General features: G+C 37.3%; 1 protein-coding gene across 1 annotated transcript in view; it reads left to right on the forward strand.

Annotated features, from left to right (window-relative positions):
- Positions 1 to 23,046, forward strand: part of PATJ (PATJ crumbs cell polarity complex component) — a 247,506-nt gene that overhangs the window by 30,425 nt on the left and 194,035 nt on the right. Inside the window, exons 8-14 of the mRNA XM_087820482.1 lie at positions 2,831 to 3,049; positions 4,062 to 4,164; positions 8,835 to 8,926; positions 10,062 to 10,242; positions 11,900 to 12,046; positions 15,511 to 15,587; positions 17,616 to 17,672. Of these exons, the coding sequence (XP_087676608.1) occupies positions 2,831 to 3,049; positions 4,062 to 4,164; positions 8,835 to 8,926; positions 10,062 to 10,242; positions 11,900 to 12,046; positions 15,511 to 15,587; positions 17,616 to 17,672 (876 nt within the window). The remainder of the gene's footprint in view (positions 1 to 2,830; positions 3,050 to 4,061; positions 4,165 to 8,834; positions 8,927 to 10,061; positions 10,243 to 11,899; positions 12,047 to 15,510; positions 15,588 to 17,615; positions 17,673 to 23,046) is intronic.

Genomic DNA, 23,046 nt, shown 5'->3' on the forward strand with positions numbered 1-23,046 from the left:
TTTCCTTGCACAGTAGGCAGGTTATGGAAGGAGAATGTTGATCAGAAAATATCTGTAAAATGCAATGTTTGGGGCTGCTGGACATGAACGAGGTAGCTGTCATTTTGCTGTCTTTCATATCAATCTGCTAATGATTGTTTTTACACTTATGAATTCCCCAGAACACCTGTTTTTCTGGAAGAAGAAAATGTTTGACTTTCAGTGACAGATGCAAATTATCTACCTCATTTTAAATTGAGTTGAGGTAAAATAGGAAAAACAAATAGTGCCTAGGAAGTTACTAAATATGTACTTATGATGAAATGCCCTTCTTTGGCCAAGCCAAGTATGAAAACACTTATTTGACATATGTTTTGCTCCTTGATCAGGCCATGATTCTGTGCAAAGGTGGTTTGATTCACAGAAGTGGTTTTACCCTTATTTTTCATCATGACCACTGACTTTTTCTTAAGTAGTTGTTTTATTTCAAGTTTGTTGCATTGGTAATAATAGAATATCAAGTTAGTGCTTAAAGTAGAAATCCAGCAATTCTTTATCCCCTTTTCCATAATAATTTCCCCCTTGCATCTATTTATTTTCTCTGAGTCTTTCCACATGTTTCTGAATTGTGTTGCATTTCTGTTTCCCTGCTCCCTTCTACTTCCAGTCACTTCTAGCTCCTTCCTTCGAGTTCACAACATAGCTTTTTACTCATTATTTTGATTTAACACCTCCCTTTCTTTATCCAGGTTTCTGCAAAATTGGAGAAAAGCAAGGATGGAAATAGACTTTGTAATCCTAAGAATTTTTTTAAAAACTTTTTTCCCCCTGAATTTCATCTACATCTTATAGATGGTACCTCCTGGAGCCAGGAATATGAAACTTAGAACTGTACTAGCCCAGGGATCATTGTTCTATTCTCAGGCTGTCTTCTCTCAGTTGCAAAATATGTATTTTTCATCTTTATTTTATTTAAGCTTTTTGACAGTGATGGGCAATTTCTTACAGAATAGGAGATTTACTACCTACTAATATTACTCTGGAAATATCAAGTATAAGACAGATGACTGAATGAGAACACGTCTTCAGTGTTGAACTGTAGTTCTGCTACTTATTAGTTTTGTGACTTTGGTCTAGTCAGTCAACCTTTTTGAATCTTAGTTTTCTCATTTTAAAGTTGTCCAACCTGAATGAGATGATACATGGAAAGTGATTTTTAACCTCTAAAGTGTTTGGCAGGTGTAATATTTTGTAACCTGCTATGTTTGCATTTTGGTAACTTTACTATATTGTAAAGAGATAAGTAAAGAGAATTCAGAGTTTCTGACGAAACAATTTAGTGAAAATGCAGATAGATAAGCTGTTTCAAAAATTGCACAAATAAAGGTAGGATGGGATGATAAACAATTTAAACTGATATATTTTTGATAAATTAAGCTTTAAACTTTTTTGTGTATGAAATATGCATACATATATAAGTATATGTAATATCTATGCACATTTTAAATAATAATAATCACCAATGTACATATTACCCAGTTTAAGAAACAGAACATTTTAAGCTGCTCTGTCTGTGGAGTTAGCACATTCTTTGTCTCGCTGCTTCACAATAAACTTACTTTCACTTTAAACTCTTAAAAAAAGAAAAAAGAATATTTTAAATAATAACAATGATAATAGTAAAATCACCCATATACATATCACCAGCTTAGGAAATAGGACATTACATAAATTTTCTTTAAACTCATCTAGAATCGTAACTTTAAGTACCTTCTATATGCTTATGCTCCCAAACTTAAATATGTAATCTCAGTTTCTCTCCTGAACTCCAGATTTGTCTATCCAGCTGCATATCTGATATCTCCATTTACATGTGTAATAGGCATCTCAGACTGGAACTCTCTAAAACTGAACTCCTGATTTCTTTTCCCACCCATCTATTCCTCTTTAGGGTTCTTTATCTTAGTTAATAGCAACCATATCTTTTCAGTTGCTTAGGCTGAAAACTTGGAGTTTTGATTCCTTTTCCCCCTCACACCCTACAACAAGTTCAGGAGAGCCTGTTGATAATTCATTAAAACTACATCTAGAATCTCACTTCTCAACACTCCAACTGCTAACCTTGTCCAAGCTCTTGTTATCTCTTTCTAGATAATTGCTTCACTAACTGGTATCTCTGTTTCTACAGTTTCCTCTCCTATAGTTTTATTTTCAGCACAGAGGCTGGAGTGATCTTGTTAAAACTAAGTGAGATAATGTTACTCCCCTGCTCAAAACAGTCCAGTGACTTCTCTCCCTACTCACTTGGAGCAGATGCCCTGTACTGCTGACCCTGCCAGTGCTCTCACCTTTTCTTTGAGTACTGTCCTCTGATCATTCTTTTCCAGCCACACTGACATCTGCTGTTCCTCAAATGTGCCACTGAGCTGTTGGCCTTTAGAGTTTCTACCTTTATGCTGGAGGCTTCTCACCTGACCTTCCCTTCTTGATGCCCAGGGTTTTCTGACCTCTTGCTTACATATGTGACCATTACTACCCTCGCTCTAGGCCCTTAGGCATGAAGTGATACCCTCAAGCAAATGCCTGCTTTAGAATTCTGGTTATGCTTCTCCTTTTGAACTCTCCCCTGCCCTCTCCCCACCCCTGCCCCATTTTTTTGGGTAAGAATTTCCTTTTCTCTGTTGCCAATTCAACCTTTCATTTAAAATATTATATTTTATTCGGCATTTTTAGATGGCTTCTTTGCCAGTCATTTTGCCACAACTCAAAGTCTGATGAATTGTTAATTAACTAGTGAAATTAGATCATTGATTTCTCAGAATAATTTTGCATTTTCTTCCTTGGATTAAAGGATGGAAGACTCCAGACAGGGGATCACATCTTGAAGATTGGTGGCACAAATGTGCAGGGAATGACCAGTGAGCAAGTTGCACAAGTGCTGAGGAACTGTGGGAATTCAGTCAGGATGCTGGTTGCAAGAGACCCAATTGGTGAAATTTCTGTAACCCCTCCAACCCCTATGGCCTTACCTGTTGCCCTGCCTGCTGTGCCTTTCAGGAGCCCAAGTTCTGTGAGTATACAAATGATTCTTTCACACCCAAATTATTGGATGTGATACACTGTAAGATTAGAAACCCCTTCAACTTGAAATGCCACACTGGTGTGAGTAGTATCTCAATGCCACCAGTGAAGCAGCAGAAGAACCTAATTTGGAGACATTACACAAGTTTGATTTTCTTTTTTGCTGTACCTCTGAGCCTCAGCTACTCACCCGTAAACTGGCTTGAAACAGTACCCTTTGTTAGTTCATAGTTCTGTAGGTCAGAAGTCTGGGTGGAGTTGGTGGGGCTGTCTCCCTAGATTCTTTTTTTTTTTTTTTTTTTAATATATCTTTATTGATTTCAGAGAGAGGAAAAGAGAGGGAGAGAGAGAGATAGAAACATCAATGATGAGAGAGTCATTGATTGAGCCTGCAACCCAGGCATGTGCCCTGACCGGGAATCGAACCCATTCGCCTGGATCCTAGGTCGATGCTCAACCGCTGAGCCACTCCCAGCCGGGCTCCTTAGATTCTAACAAGGCCAAAATCAAGGTGTAGCCTGGCTGGGCTCTAAATTTGGATACTCTGGACAAACCATTTCCAAACTCATTTAGGTTGTTGACACAATACAGTTCTATGCAGTTGTAGGACTGAAGTCTCAATCTTTACTGGCTGTTAGCTAAGGACATCTTTCAGCTCCATAAGGCCCCCTGTATTCCTTCTCATGTGATCCACTCCATCTTCAAACCACAAGTCCAGTCCTTATACTTCAGATCTTTTTCACTTCCTTTCTGCACCAACAGAAGAAAACTCTGCCTTTGAAGGGTGCTTGATTAGATTAGGCTCACCTGGGTAATCTCCTTTTTGCGTGTAATCTGACAAACACGGAAATAGCACCAGAGATCAAAAGTTGGGACCATCTTAACATTCTGCCTGCCATAGGTGCTAAGAAAATACTTGACAAACCATGCACAAATATACTATGTACACACAGTTAAGTGACTAAAAAATATGTATAATTTAAATTATTTTTCTTTTTTAGGAAAATTCTACTCTTTATGAAACTTACAATGTTGAACTCATCAAAAAAGATGGACAGAGTCTTGGGATTAGAATTGTTGGCTATGTTGGAACTGCTCATACAGGTAAATGAATCATTACTATTTTATATTTGGAAATAGTTGTAAAGGTGTTAAGGTTTGTAGACAGTGAAATTAAATATCTTCAGATTTTAATTTAAACATTTAATAATAAAAATGTTACCAGACAAGAACCGGGCCAGGAGTGGGTCCGCCTCAGTCCTGCCTGTAGTGTGTGGATTCTTGACTTTGTACAGGAAAGATTTCACAATATGATTCCAGGTGATTTGAGAGTACATTTATTAAAGCTGGGGACAGTGGAAAAAGGAAGGCTTAGGATAGAAGAAGCAACAAGAGAGAGCCTAGGCCAGGCTGCTTTGGCTCTATAGAAATGTTATAGGAAAAAAGTGGGCCAAGGCAGTGAACCAAGGCAGGGCTTCTGTCAGCTCACCGGAGAGTCAGAGAAAAGGGGGCCTTGGAGACAGGTTCAGGGACTTAGCCTGGGATGAGCTGCTGCTACCCATTGCTCCCCTAGTTGCAAATCTTCAGGGGACTCTTGAAGTTTAGAAGAAAGATAAAATTCACTAGAAAAGGAGTTTCAAGTAGGCGTGCCCCAAGGAGGGCTCGAGCTGGCTTCTTTGTCTTGAGGGGTTTTTATCCGTTTTCCGAAGGTGGGGATTTTAGGGGAGATCTCAGAATATTCATCAGTTTTTCCATGTGTGCCCTTTCCATGTGTGCCCTTTCCATGTGTGGTCTCCACTGATTGGTCAGCACCAGGGAATCATTAATCATTGCAGTAGGTCTTGGCATCACCTGCATGGTTTTGCTGCTTTTCTGGGCCTGGAGCTGAAATACCACCAAGGCCTAGGTGTTATCTCTAGGGAGGAAAGGTCAGGGGTGGGTCCAAACTGCATGACCAGCAATATGCCAGGGGAGGAAAGGCCACCCTGGGGGTGAGGTCTGGCACCAGTGTTGCCTGTTGCTAGGCACTGGGAGCTTTCCTCCCTGGTGACCTTTTGGCTGTAAATTGCTCATCCAGTTTATTCAGCTATCTCTCTGTTTCCCCATTCCACTTGTCAAGGAATTTTCCTAGCTTCTTACCAACCTGTCTCAAAACAATGAATCTCTAATAGCAACCAGTTACTTTTCAGTAATTAGAGAATCACAGTTTGAAAAGGGTTCCCAGACCCAATTCCAACAAGCAATTCTCGGATACCAGCAGGGTGTCTGAGAATTCAACTCAGTTTTGGCACTAGCTTCCCAGAGATAGAATCAGATTCCACAAGTAATGGGCTCAGTCTCACAAGACTGCACTCTATTTCAGATGCCAGTTGCAAACCTAGGCTGTTACTTGTACTTCTGACCTGGCCAGCTATAAATCAAAGGTTTCCATGACCCCCTCTTCGGGTTTGATTAATTAGCTAGAATGGCTCACAAACTCAGAAAACCTGTTTATTCACTAGATGACCGATTTATTACCAAGGTTATTAAACCATATGAATCAAAAGTCAGATGAAAAAATACACAGGGTGAGGTTCTGAAAGAAGGAGCCTCTTTCCTTGTGGAGCTTGGGGCCCAGCATGGTTGCACCCGGAAGTGTTCTTTTTCCGCAGTGGGAAAACTCCTTGAAAAAGAACCAACAGAGCTGCCCTTCTGGGTTTTTACGGAGGTTTCATTATATAGTCAGGATTGAAGAAGTCATTGGCCAATGGTGATTGAACTCATCTTCAGCTCCTTTCCCCTTTTAGTTTGGGATTGAATGTTCCCCACCTCTGATCACAGGGTTTGTAACCAGCCCCCATCCTTAGGCTAGCCTGGGGAGCAATGGATTGGCCAGGGCCTGGACCCCATCAAAAGTGCCTAAAATCTTGGAAAGTTAATTGGTTAGTTTGGAGAAGCTCCTGGTTAAAATCCCCAGACAAAGAGTTACCTTTTTCTGGTTCTCTCTTGCTTCGTGACCGGCATGCATCTGTGTATTCACGTGTTCTCTCACCATAGCCATGTGGTCTTAGCAGCTGCATGGCCCATGCCCATGTGGACTCCACATGCAGGATGCTGGACTGTACTGTACTTTAATATGGAGCAGAAACTGTGGGCAGTGGCCTTTATTCTGGCCCTGCTGAAGACATGGTTGGGCTTTTTCCATGGTGGGATAGAGGGGAATAGGACATTGGAAACCCAGGGGTTTATTTCTGCCCCAATAAATGTTACCCACCTAGCTGTGTGAGTCTCGGAAAATTCTTTTCCTTGAGACATCACAAGAACTCCACCTTCACCCATAACTGTGGATAGAGACCCAGTACCTTATAAATCAAAATATCACACAGTTTTATCTCAGTGGTTTTATAGTTGATTTGATAGTCATTAACAACATAATTTAATTATCCAACTCCGTGTATAACATTTGAATCATACCTTTTCTTATTTCTAAAATATATTTTGAGTAGTGTGAATCTTACATATTATGACATTTTACATGTGATAAAGTAAAATGATTACTGCATATATTTCATATTATGAATGTCAAAAAGTATTACTATTATGTTTAATTACCAAAAATAAGATAAAACAAATACTTTAATAAGGGAATGCATTGTAAGACTAAATACATGGCCCTAGCCCGGTAGCTTGATTGGTTAGATATCATCCCAGTACACCAAGGCTTTGGGTTTGATCTCCATTGGAGCACATAGAAGAGTCAACTAATGAATGCATGGATGGGTGGAACAACGTTTCTCTCTCTCTCTAAAAATCAATAAATAAAAATTAAAAAAACAACAAAAACAAATACATGGCTCAAGTATCTCTGAATAATAATAACACTCCCTCAACTCCTACATGCAAAGCTTTGGTAACTTTCGGTGTAAGAATTACTGTATTATTATAAGAAAATTATTAGAGTAAGGAAAGATAAACTTTTCACAGATATTTGCTAGTAAAATGAAAATTCAGTTACGAAATGTTCTAGTTTTTTAAAAACTAGCAAGATTAGAGAGTTAATTTTTTTAAAAATATTGTTTTGTATACTTAGAGCAGGTGGAAAGATTAAAAGTGCTAATGTATTCAAAGTCCTAAATGAAATTCATGTCAGACCACCTTGTGCTATTTTAGCCTAATGAAATAACTATTTTCAAAATTTTAGCTTTTCCTAAGTGCCACATTTTTAGGTTCAGAATTTAAATGAATTCCAAAAGAACTAACTATGGCTTGTATAATAATGTTGCCAAGTATATATATGTTTTTTATATATATGTATATATATGTATAATCAGTACCTATCAGTGTACTGTCTGATTAGAGAAATCATGGCTTAATTTCTAAACTTTTGGCTTATGAACCTTTATTATATGAAGTTTTCATGGTGTTCTTGTAAACCTCACAATATACATGCAGAATAAAATGAAAGTGAGTAACTGATAGAAAATCGACAAAATTTAATGTTTATGTTACTGTATAAAGAAAAGAACCATTTTTGGGATTGGAGGGAGGTAGGCCATGGTGAATGCAAAAATGAGAATATTTTAAATCTCAACATGATTTTTAACATGTAGTCTTTCAAAATAATTCTCTTTCTTCCATTCATTGAAACTTTTGAGCAGTTAACTTTGCTTAATTCTGGAAAAGTTAGAATGATGAACATAAAAGTCTATTCAGGGAGACAAACATGTACATAACTCTCAATTGTTCAATGATAAATGAAATGCATGTTTTAGCAGAAGTGCAAGCAAACTATCATGGTGGATGAAAGAGTCAGTTGGATAGAGGGCAATGGAAAATTGACAAAGAAAAGCATTTGTGCTGGGCATGGGAAAGGAGAAAGATTTGATACAAGCGGGGAGGTTGGGAAGAAGGAAAAAATGAAATGAGGAAAGGCCTAAAATTGAGAAAATACTTGGTGTTTTGGTGGAATATCAAGAGTCTTGTGTGTCTGGAGTTTTGTCTTCTTGGAAGGATGAAGTAAAATAAGGTAAAAGAAAAAAAAAAAGTAGTTTTGGGCAGATTATGGAGGTCCTTGAATATGTTTCTATGAAGTTTACTTTTTGTTATATAGGTGATGGAAATCCATTGCGTTTATTTTTGTTCTGCAGACAATATTTTAAATTCATTTGATATTTAAAAATAAAAATATAAAATCCTCCAGGACTATGGTTTCTCATTTTCCAATTTCCCTTCAAGTCCTTGCCCATAGGCATGCATATTTTTTACATAGCTGTAATTTTTATATACCCATTTTTCCTGTTTAAATGTTTTATATTATAATCCGTATGAGGATTATTTTATGTTGCTGAGATTTTTCTAGTTTTTAAAGACTGTGTTTGGGGAACAGTCAAGTGCATATAGTCAGGAAGACCTATTAGGAGACTCTTGTCGTAGTCATAGCACAGGTGAAAAATGATGATGGCTGTGCCAAGTCAACAGTGAGAAGGGGGCTAGACCACGAGAAGAGGGTAAGACTTAACCTGGGCTCTTTGAATTCCAGCTTATATCGGAGTGAATTTCATCATGGTTCTATTACTATTATGTTTCTAGAAATAGTCATCAGTCAAATCATTTCAAATTCATGTCACTTGTAATGGTGACAGTTTGAAATAATCCATCAGTTTTTCTGCTTGTGTTCAAAATAGTACTTATCAGCCTTCAGTCAGCCCCTTTAGCTAATTAGCCTCTTGATATGAATTTTGCAATCAAGGCCTAATTAGAGCTTTCTTCCTTTTTCCACATTATGTGCACCTTAGGGGAAGCTTCGGGGATTTATGTGAAAAGTATAATACCTGGGAGTGCTGCTTACCACAGTGGACAGATTCAAGTGAATGACAAAATAGTTGCTGTAAGTAACTTCCTCTGTTTTAGAATTGAATCAAGTTGGGAGGGACAAGTTATCTTTATTATAATATGTGTGAGAGGGGAATGGCTCAATATAGTCTCATAATATTTTTTAAAAATAAGTTTGTTAGTACAGTGAAACCTCATTAATTTGGACTCTTGTGGTCCTAATTTGTTTTTTGTTTGTTTGTTTTTTTTTTACTGTCTGTGAAGAAAGGAGTCAGTAACCATATTGGTAGGAAAAAATAATATATACAAATATATATATTAATAATAGCTATTATTTATTCACCATTTTTTACATGCAGTCTCATACAACCATGGAAAGTAGAAGTTACACCCATATTTCAGAGAAAAGAAGTCGAAACTCAGATATATATCTATGTTAATCGTACACTGCTGGAATTGGCATTCCAATACGAGGCTGTCAACCTCAAATCCTATGCTTTAAACCATCACATGATACCATTTCTGACAAGCGTCATCTTTTTATAGTTTCATAAAACAAAAAAAATTCCTAACTGATTACATATTTTTGCAGATAAATACCTGCTACCTAATTCATCTGAACACTTTTATGACACTTGGAAGTTTGAATAGCATCAGAAAATTAGACCCTTTACCCCTTAGGCTGTAAGTTAAAATGCGTGACCTAGGTGTACAAGTTTGAATTTGCTTTCTAGTGTTTCAGGAAGTTTATCAGCATATTTTACTACTAATCTTGCATCCTTATTTAAATACTTTTTTAGGCCTAATACAAATTATTTTTGGAATAAAATGAATTGTCTGCCCTTGAGGGTTTTGCTCAGTAGTTAGAGTGTTGGTCCTTGGACTGAAAGGCCCCAGTTTGATTCTGGTCAAGGGCTTGTACCTTGGTTGAAGAATCGATCCCTGGCCCAGTCGGGGCGCGAATGGGAGGCAACCAATCCATGTGTCTCTCTCACATTGATATTTCTCTCTCTCAGTCTCTCCCCCTCCCTTCTGTTCTCTCTAAAAAAAAAATCAGTGAAAAGAATATCCTCGGGTTATATTGGATTAACCAAAAAAAAAAAAAAAAAAAAAAAGGATTCCCTATTTTGATTCTGCCTTGCCAGAATTTAGAATAGTAGCTAACTTGAAACCTCTTTAATGTGTTTCAGGTCGATGGTGTGAATATTCAGGGTTTTGCCAACCAGGATGTTGTTGAAGTATTACGAAATGCAGGACAGGTGGTACATCTAACCCTAGTTCGAAGGAAGACATCCTCACCAGCTTCTCCAGTTGTTGAGCAGCCTCCACTTGTTGAGCAGCCTCCGCTTGTTGAACAGCCTTCAGACACAGGTGATGGAGTCCACTGCCCCTCTCCCCACACTGTAGTCTGGGTTGGAAGAATAGCTCATTGATGGAGGTTGCTCTGTGAGCCTGGGAAGGAAAAACTGCTCACCTTGTGTATAATGCAATGATGGAGAAATGAATCAGCTCATTTGTGCACTGAAGAGCTCCCTTTGCCTGTTATCAGGTGCCAGTCCAAATGTTAGAACATGATCCCTGACTCGCATTAAGCTCTAAGAGCTTCTCTAAATGAAGATGGAAATCATTTTCCCAGAAAGCTTCCAAATTTCATTTGTTACTTACATTTGAATAATAAAGCTTTGACACTGTTTGTTCAGGAGCCTTCGTTCATTCTAATACTTTGACATTTTGCAAAATTCAGGTTTCATTTTACTTCCAGTGATATATTTGATTCTAATGTCTCATGATTTACCTTTTGAAATATAGCAAGAGAAAATAAAACGTGAATTTCTCTCAAGAACACTTTCATTTGTAGAATAATATTTGTTCTTTTGATTATATCAGTAGTAAATTTTCATTATGGAACAAAAACATAATTGTATGCATGTCGATTTTTAATTATCAGTTTATAAATGTATAGATTAACAAAATTCTACAATCTTGAATTCTACATATTTAATTAAAAATGAATGACTAGTTATAATTACTGAGAAAAAAATAATTCTATTAGAATTTATCAGGAGAGGGATAGTTTTTTTTCCCCTTCCTCTGAAGATATAATAAGCCTAGAAGCTGTTGCTTTCAACTGATATTGATTTGTATTTAATTGGAACTTTTTAAGTTTTATGCGATAATGGAAATTTTGCTGCTGAAAGACAGATGCCCTGTCAACTGCATTGTATGTATGAAATTTAATATTGCCTAAATAGTACAAATTGTACAAATGCTATATTGGCCTTAAAAGGTTTACATAAATATTTATATCAATATAATAGTTTTAATAGCTCTGATAGAGCCCTTGGCTTCAGTCCGCTATATCAAATGGAGTATGTCATTTGCGAATAAGCAATTCTTTACTGGACAGGCTTACATTTTAAATTTGTCCTGGGATAAATTTGACTCTAAATCTGCACCTCTTCCTCCATAGTTTGGGTGTCCTTCCTGTGTGTTTCACTAGCACCCTTTGAAGAGCACTCTATTATAGCATTTATCACCCTTTAGATACCCTATGACTGTTCTTAGCTAAGGGAGGAACCACTGCAACCAGGGGAATGCTCTCTAATTCCCCTCCAGTTCATAAGGTCACCTCTGTAGATTGTTTGTGATACTCATGATGGTGTCATTCCAGAAACTAGGAGAGCCCAGGACAATGGGACCAGCTTATTCTGCAGGTCTTGTTCTCTACCCACCACAATAGCAGCTCGTTTTCTTTTCCAAGGCCATATTGAAAAGCATCTACTCCTGCTTTGTCTTTGACTTTACCTTGCTTTTCTCTTCCCACTGCCTAGTTCCTTATTCTTTGAATGCTACCAACATATTTATTTTTTAAGGAATTGATTGGTTATCACACATGAAATTTTAAATAAAGGAATATTTGTAAGTTACCTGAGCTGTTTGTAATGAGGTGGTGAAACAGGAGTGGACTAGGCTCACTGAAGTATGGCCTTTATCTCCTAGTGATTCAAATGTGCAATTCTTATTTTAGAAACTGTTGTAGAACCACCAAAACCACCAGCCCTCTTTCTAACTGGAGCAGTGGAAACGGAAACTAATTTGGATGGTGAAGATGAGGAAACTGAAGAAAGAATGGATGATCTAAAAAATGACAACCTACAAGCCTTAGAAAAACCAGGTGGGCAGAAAGCATTCAATTCAAAGCAAAGTAATTTGACTTTCTCATTTGTTAACCACTTTCTCTTTTTTATGGTTAATATGTGAGGAGTTTTAGAAGCATTTTGGTGGTATGAAATAGGGTATTATTAATATTAACATCTTAACATTTGTGGCAGTTAGGGACCAAGCATATTTTTGTTTAACCTTTGATTATCTTAATTTTGAATGCCTTTTTATTAGTATGTATTGACTGTTTTTAATCTTGTCAGCATTTTAAATTACTGCATACTTTATCTTGTATATTACTGATATAGTTATAGATGCATAGCTATCCATGTATGTATAGCAGTATTTCCTTTTCACCATAAAAATTAATAATGTATACATTTTTTCATGTCTCATCAAATTGCCTGGTAGCTATATATTTGTCTTTTATTTTCCTCTTTAACTGATATGCAACTTTGTTCTTTTACTTTGTACTTTGATACCTCAGCTACTATAGGTGACTCTGTTCTGCAAGCATATTGAGTAACAGTCCACACAATCTCCTGCACAAAGGTGCTCAGGAAAGCCTGGTCAGTTGAATGAAATGGAATAGTTAGCACCATTCATGTTGTAGAAAAATTTTGGCTTTGATTGTCTTCTCACAGGAAATAATGTCCTAAAGGAAGGAGTAACCCTTCATTTGGGTTAAACATTTTCCTCTGATTTGGAAATTTAACTTGTTTTTTTGACCCAAGTAAATTGCAGTTGGTATTTGCTGTTTAAATTCAAGTGAACCCAGATAGATTTTCAGTGAACTATAAGGTGAATATCAAATTCATTCTGAAGTTAAAATACTTTTAGAAATATTTTCTCTTCTCTTTTTGGATCCATCTTACTATATTTTTCTTCATGGGTATGTATAACTTCAACTCGAGAATAAGACCCAAGTATTCCAACAGCTATGAGGTTAGCCTTCTTTTTTGCTGTAGACGTGAAAAACTTTTTTCTTCTTCCCTTCTAGGTTGTTTAGCTGAGCAAATAATTAAATCTACATAAGACAGATTAGCAGGAGAAAATTTCATATGTATGGGAGCCCCATAAAAATATGAGACCCAAGGGCAAATTGGGCAGTTGAGGCTTATATGCCATTCTGAGCTAAGGGATGGGATAGGGGCCTGGGCTTCAAAGGATAATTCACAGGACCTTAAGAAGGGCAGATGGTTGGTAATTAAAAGTTTGCCCTGCATGCAGGTAGATCTTTCAGATAAATAAGTTGTTTCTGGTAATAGCTCCTCTGGGCCAGGCCCCTTGTCTAAATTCTTATAGGTAGTTAAGGGAGAGGTAAAACTTTTTTCTGAGTCTGCTGGGTCTTCATTGCCTTCAGCTCAAAATAACCTACATTCCGAAGTGGCATATTTTGGGGTGGTACATCCTGCTCCCCTTCATTGCCATTGAAATAATAATTTTAGATCATCATACTATTTATTAATTTTTTAAAATGTTTTTTTAAATTTTGTTAGAGGAAGGGAGAGAGTGAAACATCCATCGGCTGCCTCCTGCATACCCCGTACTGGGGACTGAGCCCCGCAACCTGGGCATGTGCCCCAATGAGGAATCGAACCAGCGACCTCTTGGTACATAGGATGATGTTCAGCCAACTGAGCCACACCGGCCAGGGCCTATTTATTTTTTTAATAATTTTGTATATGCTAAGATTTATTGAGCTGCTGAAAATAAATGAATCTCTTTCCTCTAGTACTTAGATTTTGTGCTGTTCTTCAAAGCTCACGACTATCTGTGCTTTCATTGTATGACTGAAAAGTAAAATATAGTTAAAAGAATTGAAGGGGAAATGGCAACATTATTTCATACATGTGTATGAAATATCATCTTCAAATATCATGTTTTTTAAGCTTATAATTTAAGTAAGGCATTGCAAATTTTGTTCAAATTAGCTTACCAGATAAGAAACTGCTGCCTGGAAGAAGTTTAACAGGCAGGATGGTAGAATTCTTTTTTTTTTTTTAATATATCTTTATTGATTTCAGAGAGAGGAAAGGAGAGGGAGAGAGAGAGATAGAAACATCAATGATGAGAGTCATTGATCGAGCCCACAACCCGGGCATGTGCTCTGACCTGGAATCGAACCCCAATCACCTGGATCCTAGGTCGATGCTCAACTACTGAGCCACGCTCGGCCGGGCAGGATGGTAGAATTTTTAATGTAACTTCTTATGGAAATGTTAACAGAAGTAGGTGCAAAGGTACAAAGCCCACGTGAATGATTTTTTTGTTTTTAATAGGATCTTTGTTTAGTTATCCCTGAAATGTAATCTAACCAAATATAGTTATTTCATGGATATTCTTTAGTAAATCTAGTAATTTAAATTCTTTAGTGTTCATTAGTCTTAGTCCCTGATTTCTCTGAGGTTAGCCTATTTTGCTTAACTATTATGTAATTAAGTTTTATATATTAAAATATAATATATTAATTAAGTTATTATATAATTAAGCGCTTTATGCATCCAAGATGAGCTGTCCCTGCTGAGGACTAAAAGAGCTGATATTGCAAATTATGTTTGATTTTAGACAGATGGTTCTGTCAGTTATGGTAGGTGTTCTATGACTCATCTGATCTTGTGACAAAATTGAGAGAGTTTTTCTTCAACTGAAAGGAAAAAGGTGGAGGTTTGTTTATTATCTGCTACTACTCTAGATATAATTTGAAATTATAGTTTTAGTACTTTGACTTTTGCCTAATAGGCATTATTTAGACTATAAACTGCACTAAGCTTCAGGCTAAACTTATATGGAAGACAGGTAGGAGACTTAAACTCTGCCTTAGCCCTTTAAAATTATCTTACCTATGCAAAAAAGGCAATATTACCATCAAGTAAGAAAATCTTAAAGATATAACGAAGTCACAAAGTAAAACCAAAGTTCCTATTATGTTAAATCCCATGTGCTTAGTGGTTGAATTAAAACCAGGCATGCTTTTATATACATCCAAGTGAAGAGTCGGAATGGAATGTGTCGATATGCCTAGTTGATAGTAACGATAGCTTGATAAGTTTTTACTTTTCCTGTGGGTGAGTGGAAGGTACTGCTTTGAAGTAATTAACATTTAAATTAAATCCTTGTTTGTCCTGACATATTATAAAGCAAAGCCAGATGCATTTTATTTGTAAACTGCGGGATGTTTACGTATAAACTGTATGTAATTCAAATTTCATTTATAACTCATCATTTCCTCTTCCCTTTACAGTCAGTATTCCTTAACAACAAAAGTTCCTTCATAATTTGGTCATACCTGTCTTTGCATTTTACATTAGCCTTATAGGGTCTCTCTGATTTACTTTACCTAGTAGGCCTAAGTTAATGCAATTTCATTTTATATATTTCCATTTTACTTACTGAAACTGCTGTTATGGAAGAATTAAGTAGTTAAGTGTATTTGGCTCATAGTAGCTTCAACATTCTTTTTTTTTTTTAATCCAGAAAGAGCCCCTGAATTTCCAGAAAATGAGCTGAAATCCAGATGGGAAAACCTATTGGGCCCCGATTATGAAGTAATGGTATGTTAAAATCTTCGAATAAAAAACACTCACATCTCACTTCATGTCAAGCCAATAACACTACAATTTAAAGAGATAGAGTCAGAGAGTAGCCAGCCTGCCCTTATTTTTCCCTCCTGCCTTTCCTATTAAATCAGTCAATTGATTTTTTATTTTATTATTATTTTTTTAGCATTTTAAGCTATAAGAACAAGGAAGGACTGCACACAAGTTTCAGTTACAATTAGCAGATCCTCAGTTCATGTTGAAACCATTTAAGTCGACAAGAGGCAGAAAAATGTTAGGAGAGAGAGAGAGCTTGCCTTTAAATTTATAACCTGTCTCAGCTGCTTAAAATTGCTGGCATTTTTATGATTGCTTTTATGATCTGTTTGTTTTATTGTACACTGAAAGGGCTGTGGATATTAGTCCTATGTTTCACAAAGAATCTTACAGTTTTATGAGAAAAATGAAAGAATGGTTATCAAATGTATTTGGGAGAACAGGAAGTAGTTTAGGTTAGGTATAAGTTTATAGTGCCGGTGGCCCATTAGACTTCCTTTCACCTGTTATGAGATTCATTGAGTAAGGGATTGATTACATTTCCCCATATGAATTCACATGAAAGCAAAAAGCTGTGCTTAGAAAAGCCTCTACAGTGTTCACTGAAAGCGTTCATAATAAAATATTCTATTAAATTTCTATTGTCATTAACATTTTCTTACATATGTTTATCATTAGTACTTGTTGGCTGGCTGGAGATTTTTTTTTTCTCTTCTTGGTTCAAAATATACAGCCACTATCTATAGTCAGAAATCTTCCAGTGTCATGAAGATGAGTCAAAACAGTTCAGACTTTCTCTTCTTGCTAATTTTGTACTTGCATACCAGTCCTTAGGAACTACTGCTTCTTTACTTCATAGATTTTGAGTGCTATTTTGTCATTAGGCTATCATCTAGCAAATGACCTATTCTCTCCTTTATGGTTTGATATCCAAAGTAATTTGGTATATCAGTATTTATAAATTGGCGGTTTTTTGATGGGCTCTTTTTTGTTAAAATTTTATACTCCTTACAACTACCCTCCCAAATATCATTTATCACATGGAGAGGTTATAACAGAGGGGCTAGAAAGGGGCCAGAGTTGGAAGTTGGAAATTTAAAGTGACAGCTTATTCATTAAGAGTTGTAACTTGCTCTGGGGATTGAGGAGCAGAAAGGAGAAGCTCAGCAAGGTGAATGAAGGCATGCGTGCATGTACTCCACTGTTTTTCATTTTATTTTCTTCCAGCATCTACTTATCTGCAGTACTTTTAAAAGCTTTAGTTGGAGCACTGTTGAACTTATCTCTTCCCTCCAGATATGCACCATATTTTATTAACAACTTACAGATGCAAATCATCAGTAACGTATTTTGCTTGTAAGCCATTCATTTCTGTGGCTGTCCACCATTGGAGCTTTGAACAATAGTTTTAGGCCAGCCAGGATTAAAAGCTTTAGGTATTCCATGAGCTTCCCACCAGTCCAGATCTTTCTGTTTGTGTCCTTGCCAGCCATTTCTCCTAGGGAAATGGTTTGAGCTTGCTGTGGAAAGTCAGACGCGTCAGTTTTTCCACTCTTGTCTGACTTCACTGACCTTGCAAACTTTGTTTTAAAGTGGAATTTAAAAGTAAAAATGACCAGACTCTTGGTTTTGTCAGAAGAATGAGATTTTTTTTTATGGATTCAGTATAATGGAGGATTATATTAAAATTTTAGGGATCATGTATTTTAAAAAATAGTATATGTATTTGCTCAGCACCTTCTGGTTCAACTTTTGAATAATTTAGGAAAAAAAGATTTTTGTGGAGAACAACAGAAAAGCAAATAGTCTCTGAAATTTACCTGACGTGTTGTTATACTTAGAGTTTAGAAATATCAAAAAGAGATTATGGTCAGATGCATTTTTTCAATTGGGATATGTAGTTTTACAGATTTTTTTTCAGGAAACCTAGGAAGAAAAAAAGTTATGCTTTTTGTAAATATTGGATTTTTTGTTTTGTAAATTTAGGTTGCTACTTTGGACACACAGATTGCAGACGATGCTGAATTACAGAAATATTCAAAGGTAAGCATTATTTAAAAAAAAATTACCAATTTTTTGTCGGAAGAACTTAGTCTTTAAGTTCTTGTTGAAGAAACTTAATTAGTGCCATAACCTAAACTTTCCAGAATTTAGTCTTAGACGTTTTCGGGAAATGTGGTGAGTTCTCACTTATGAAAGGTGATGGTTAGCTGTGCCTGGGAAGAGCATAAGGTCCCTTGTACCACTTCCCAGAATCCAAAAACTCAGGTTTGACTGCTTTGCCCACCTTAAAAGGTAGTATACAGAGTAGCATTGTGCAGAGTGTGTGTAAGCTTTTCAGATTTTATAAGAAGGCCTTTTAAACGTTTTCTGAAAATCAGGACCACAAATACAGACTTTAAAAAAAATCCTTCAGGTCCAGATGTCTAAGGACAGAAAAGTGGTTTATCTTCTGAGTATAAACAATGTTTTTTCTTGTACTTAAAAAATTTTATAGTGAGAGCTTTATTTCTAATGGCAAAATGCCAGAAGGCAACTTTTACAGTTTTTAGTGTCCTCTCACTACAAATTAATTTTATAGTTCCTGTTCTGGATAATCAACAGCCAGGGAATTGAAACTTAGAGAAGCCTTCTAGGTGGCTTTCTCAACAAATGATGAGAAAGGTAAGGTTTTCTTGTCAGATTAGTTTCAAAAATTACACTATAATCCTACATGGGGTGTATGAGCTGAGCTCAGCTTAAACTCTGCTGTCATATGTATATTACGAGCTGTTAAGTTGGCTCCAACTCCTGGGGACTCTGTGAATGAGTGATACCCACAGTGTCCTGTCCTCAGCAGCCCAGCTCAGCTTCTTTCATGGAGTGAATCCATCTCATATTTGGTCTTCCTCTTTTCCTGCTGCCGTCTGTTTTTCCAGGCATTATTGTCTTTTCTAAAGAACCCTGCCGTTTTATGAAGCGTCTCAAGTAGGACAGCTTCAGTTTGGTCATTTTGTGCCTCCAGCAGTGCATTAGACTTAATTAGCTCTAGGACTCACTTGTTCATCTTTCTGTTCAGGGTATCTGTAGACTCTCCTCCAACACTATTTCAAATGAATCCCTTTTTTCCTATCTGCCTTCTTCATTGTCCAACTTTCGGATCTGTGCATAGTAATTGAGAACACAGGGTGTGGATGAACTTCGCCTTGTTCTCTAATGACACATCTTTGCTCTTGGTGATCTTTCCTAATTCTTCCATTGCTGCCCTTCCAAGTCTCAGCTCTTTCTCTTGATTTCTTGGCTGCAGCCTCCATTTGAATTGATGAACCAAGGCAAGCAAAATCTTCAACAATTGCAATGTCTTCATTGTCTATGTTAAAGTTGTGTATTTTTTTCTGTATTCATGATGTTCAAAGGCAGTCCTGTTTTGGCACTTTCTTCTTTCATTTTCATCAGAAGTCTCTCAAAGCTCTAGGATTTCCCTCTATCCTATGAGCTTTCTGATTAGGAAAATCACATTTCATGGCTATCATTGGGGTTCCTAAGGGTCTAGCTGTCTGTAGATGGTCACTCTGGTTACCACCCCAGAGCCATGACTCTTGAAGGGATTCTGATTCAAGAAGAGTTGTGGGGAAAAGGGAGGTGAAAGCAATTTACAGTGGCTGAGCATTAGCTGCACTGCTTCTAGGAAGCTGTTAATCATGACACAAGAATGGTTTTCCCGGATCTGGGGAGACTTGCACTTTTAGGGATGGCTTTGTTGGCAAGTGTTTACTATTAAGATAATCACAGCCTTGGGAGGGAGAAGCATTAAAGCTCATTTCAGTGACCTTTCTGCTGGCCATCAATTGTGATATGGAGTGAGCATTAGCAGTATCTCTGTTTGTGGGAAACAAAAGTACCAGGTCCTGTTCTCTGGTTTTGACAAGACAGACTGACAGACTATGATTTAGAAAGAGCATTAAATGTGAGTTTCCTCCTCTCTCCATGTGAGTAAATATAATTTTTAAGGCAGTGGTATGACTGGGCCCTTCAGGAGTTGCATTGGGCGTCACTACTCAATTATTAGGGTCAGTTCTTTGCTTTAAATACATTATCTCCTTTATATCTCACAATTACCCCATTGATCAGCAGCTGTTTCCTCCTTTCCATTTTTAATATGCAGAAACTGAGTGTCCAGCAGATAAAGTGACTTGCCCAAGATCATATGTAGCTAGTAAGTGGTAAAGTCAGGAAATAAATCAAGGCTTATCTGGCTTCTGAGTCTGTGCCATTCTTTATTCTGAGTAGATAATATATGGACAAGACATAAAATTTTAAAGTTACTGAAATCTGTACTGCAAAATTTGTTTCCCTCCCATCCCAGTCCCTTTGTACTCCCCCAGAGGTGACCAACCTCTGTTACCAATTCTCAAGCATGTAATTGTATACTTTCCTGGTCTCAGATAACTATAACAACAATGGTTATTGACTAGGTTATTGACTAGGGCAGATGGCCTATCAGAAAAATCAGAAGAGCTTTTTCAAAATACAAATGCCCTATTTTGTTCCTCCTGACCAGTATTCTGATTCTGTAGGTTTGGGGTGAGGTCCCCAAAGTAAATTGTGATCCCTTCCTTGCCTCATTCCATTGAGAATTTTTGTTCAATTATTGCTAAAATGCCTATGTGTATTTAAGGACGGAGGCGTTACTTCTTCAAGACAGATGAAGGAAGTTTGTTGGGAGGATGGCATTTGAACTATACTCTGAAAAAATAAATGGGTTTGCAGAAATAAGAACAGTAGATATTCCAGATAGAGGAAATATCATGAGCAAAGGGAGAGAGAGAGTCATAGTGCAGAGTGTTAGATCAGGTGTCAAAAGATCAGATATCACATGGGCCAGACAGGTAACATAAATGATATCTAAAATGATAGTGGCAACTGACACTTGACCTTTGTGTTAGGAAACTGAAGAGACTCTTCAATATATTTCTGTACAACAGTACACAGTGTGTATTTTTGAACCTTCAGAGTTAAAATATTAGATGAGTGAGAAAAACTAATACATAAATCAAGCTCTAATGGATTGATTGATTGTCTTGCATAGCCCAAATGAGATCATTATGCTGTGTTTCACCCTTAGTTTAAAAGTTGTAGCCTCATTCTTAGAAAGTTTGTTTCTTATTTGTGGTAAATTTAGTACCTCTTTTCCCCTTATCTTTAAACATAAATGGCTATGTGCCTATTTAATCAATCAATCAATCAATCAATTTCTCACTCTCTCTCATAAGAACTAATCATGGAGTTCTTTCTGTTCTATTTTGAGTTCAACATTTTTGGAAGCATTCTCCCCCATCTCACTGACATATCTTTTCCTTTCCAGAAGTGACCCCCACCAAGCAACATCATTCATATTCTCACTTGAGTGTTTTGATATCTTGTTTTAGGATCCTAAAAGTAGAGCTTTTAGTGAAATGAATGAGCTGTGGCTTGTTTCATAACAGGTCTCTCCTACTCATGGGTTGAAGACCTGTAGGTTTCTTGATCTTACTTGATCTTTGTCATTTTAGCACTGACAGTAAATCACACCATGGTCACACTTTCCTTGGATACATTTCCTTGCATCCTTTACTTGTCATATCAGGATCGTGACAATTCTGCTGCTCATTAGTTTTGTCAGTTTCAATAGGACCCCTTGCAAAGTGCAAAGAATAGCACCTAAAATAACATGTGATATGTGTGAAGACGTCAATCATCTGTCTGTTGCATCCGCTCCTGTCATTTTAGCACTTTCTGCTCTCTCTCTCAGAACTCAGAATACCAAAGGGTGGACAACTGAAAGAGAAAGACGAAATGGTTGATTTGTTTAGTTGCTAAATGCAGCTGAGACAGGTAATTAAACAGTCCTGCTCCTGCAGAGAAGCCTGCAGCAATGTAATGCGAAGTCTCAGAAACCCAGCTGTACTCAGATTTAGATTCAGAACTAATATTAGGTAGGCCTCTTTCAGATTGACAGATTTTGTAAACATCATTTCTGGTTTATTTGCTTAGCATGATTAAAGATGGAACATGTGTGTCTTGCTCATGGTGTAAGTTTCTAGGGAGCATGTGGTGTTTATAATTATGAGCTGGAATAGCCCAGAAGGACAGAGCCTTGTGTCTGGCAGGCAAGAGATTCCATGGGTAAGCCTCTGCTGTTCCTCAGTGCTTCAACCTATTCTTGATGTCAACTATTCCATGGATGTGGTGTCAACCAAGTGAATGGAGCAGGATTGGTAAAGGGCTGGAACAGGAGATTGGAATCAGTTCCCTCCTTAATCCTCTTGTTTTTTTAATGGGAGGCACATTGTTATATAAGTACCAAAGATCTCTCTCTGTGTACAGCAATGTCTTTGTTTTAATTTGGGCACTTATTTCTATGCAGAAATTGCTACCACTATCTACTCAGTTACACAAACCAAAACCTGGGCAATTAATTCTTTTCGCTTAACCTCCCACAAGGAATCTCCCAGCAGCGTCTTTGTAGGGTTGATTCATTCTTATCCTTCAAGTCTCACCTTAAATGTGTCCTCATCTCTGAAACCTACTCTGACCAACTTTCCAGAATGGCCTGCGCCAATTATGTTTGAGCACTTATCACAATTAGTAATTATTTGTTTATTTTTCACTTGTTTGCTGGTGAATTGTTTACTTATTTGTCTGCATGTATCTGCCTTCTCTCTTGCTTGTTTATTGTCTGTCTCTACACAATGTTAGTTCCATGAAGGTAGAAAACTCATAGCTCAAATCCTTGCACATAGTTTATATCCTATAACTATATGCTAGATAGCATGTTCAAACTACATTGCAGATGAATAGTATGCTGGTAAAACCTGGCTCTCAAAAGGAAAAAAAAAAGCAGCTCCAATTTGTACATTTACCAATACCTGTGGTGTAAACTGTCCCATCATAGTAGATTTCAAGCTACCAAAATGACATCACTGAAACCACTAGTTGGGAAGGGATTCACAATAGCACTTCATTGTTGCAGGTTTCTCTGTGGGGGCAGGACTGTTTCATTACCCAATCCAGCTGCATTTAGCAACTAAACAAATCAATCATTTCATTTTTTTCAGTTGTCCACCCCTTCAGTAGGTGCTGGGAGATTCTGAGGTGCTTGGTGGCCAAGAGCACTTACTTTTCAGAATATTACCCCAGGGCCAAAAGTCACTTATGTCTACTTGAAGTCATTGAGGCCTTAGTGACTGGGCTGCATGCCACTTCAGATTTGCCTGTGTGTCTGTAGTGGGATAGTAATGAGCCCCAGGTGGTGTCTAAGGCAAGGTCTGTGGAACTCTGGTGACTCAGAGCAGACAACGAAGGGGAGGTGAGAAGCGCAGAGGTCACAGAGAACAGGGACTATGAGGGAAAGAGCCACAATGTGGATGCATTGCCACCTCGTGTAGGGTTTTCTCCT

This window comes from Miniopterus natalensis, chromosome 9, assembly GCF_054644295.1.
Source record: "Miniopterus natalensis isolate mMinNat1 chromosome 9, mMinNat1.hap1, whole genome shotgun sequence".
NCBI lineage: Eukaryota > Metazoa > Chordata > Mammalia > Chiroptera > Miniopteridae > Miniopterus > Miniopterus natalensis.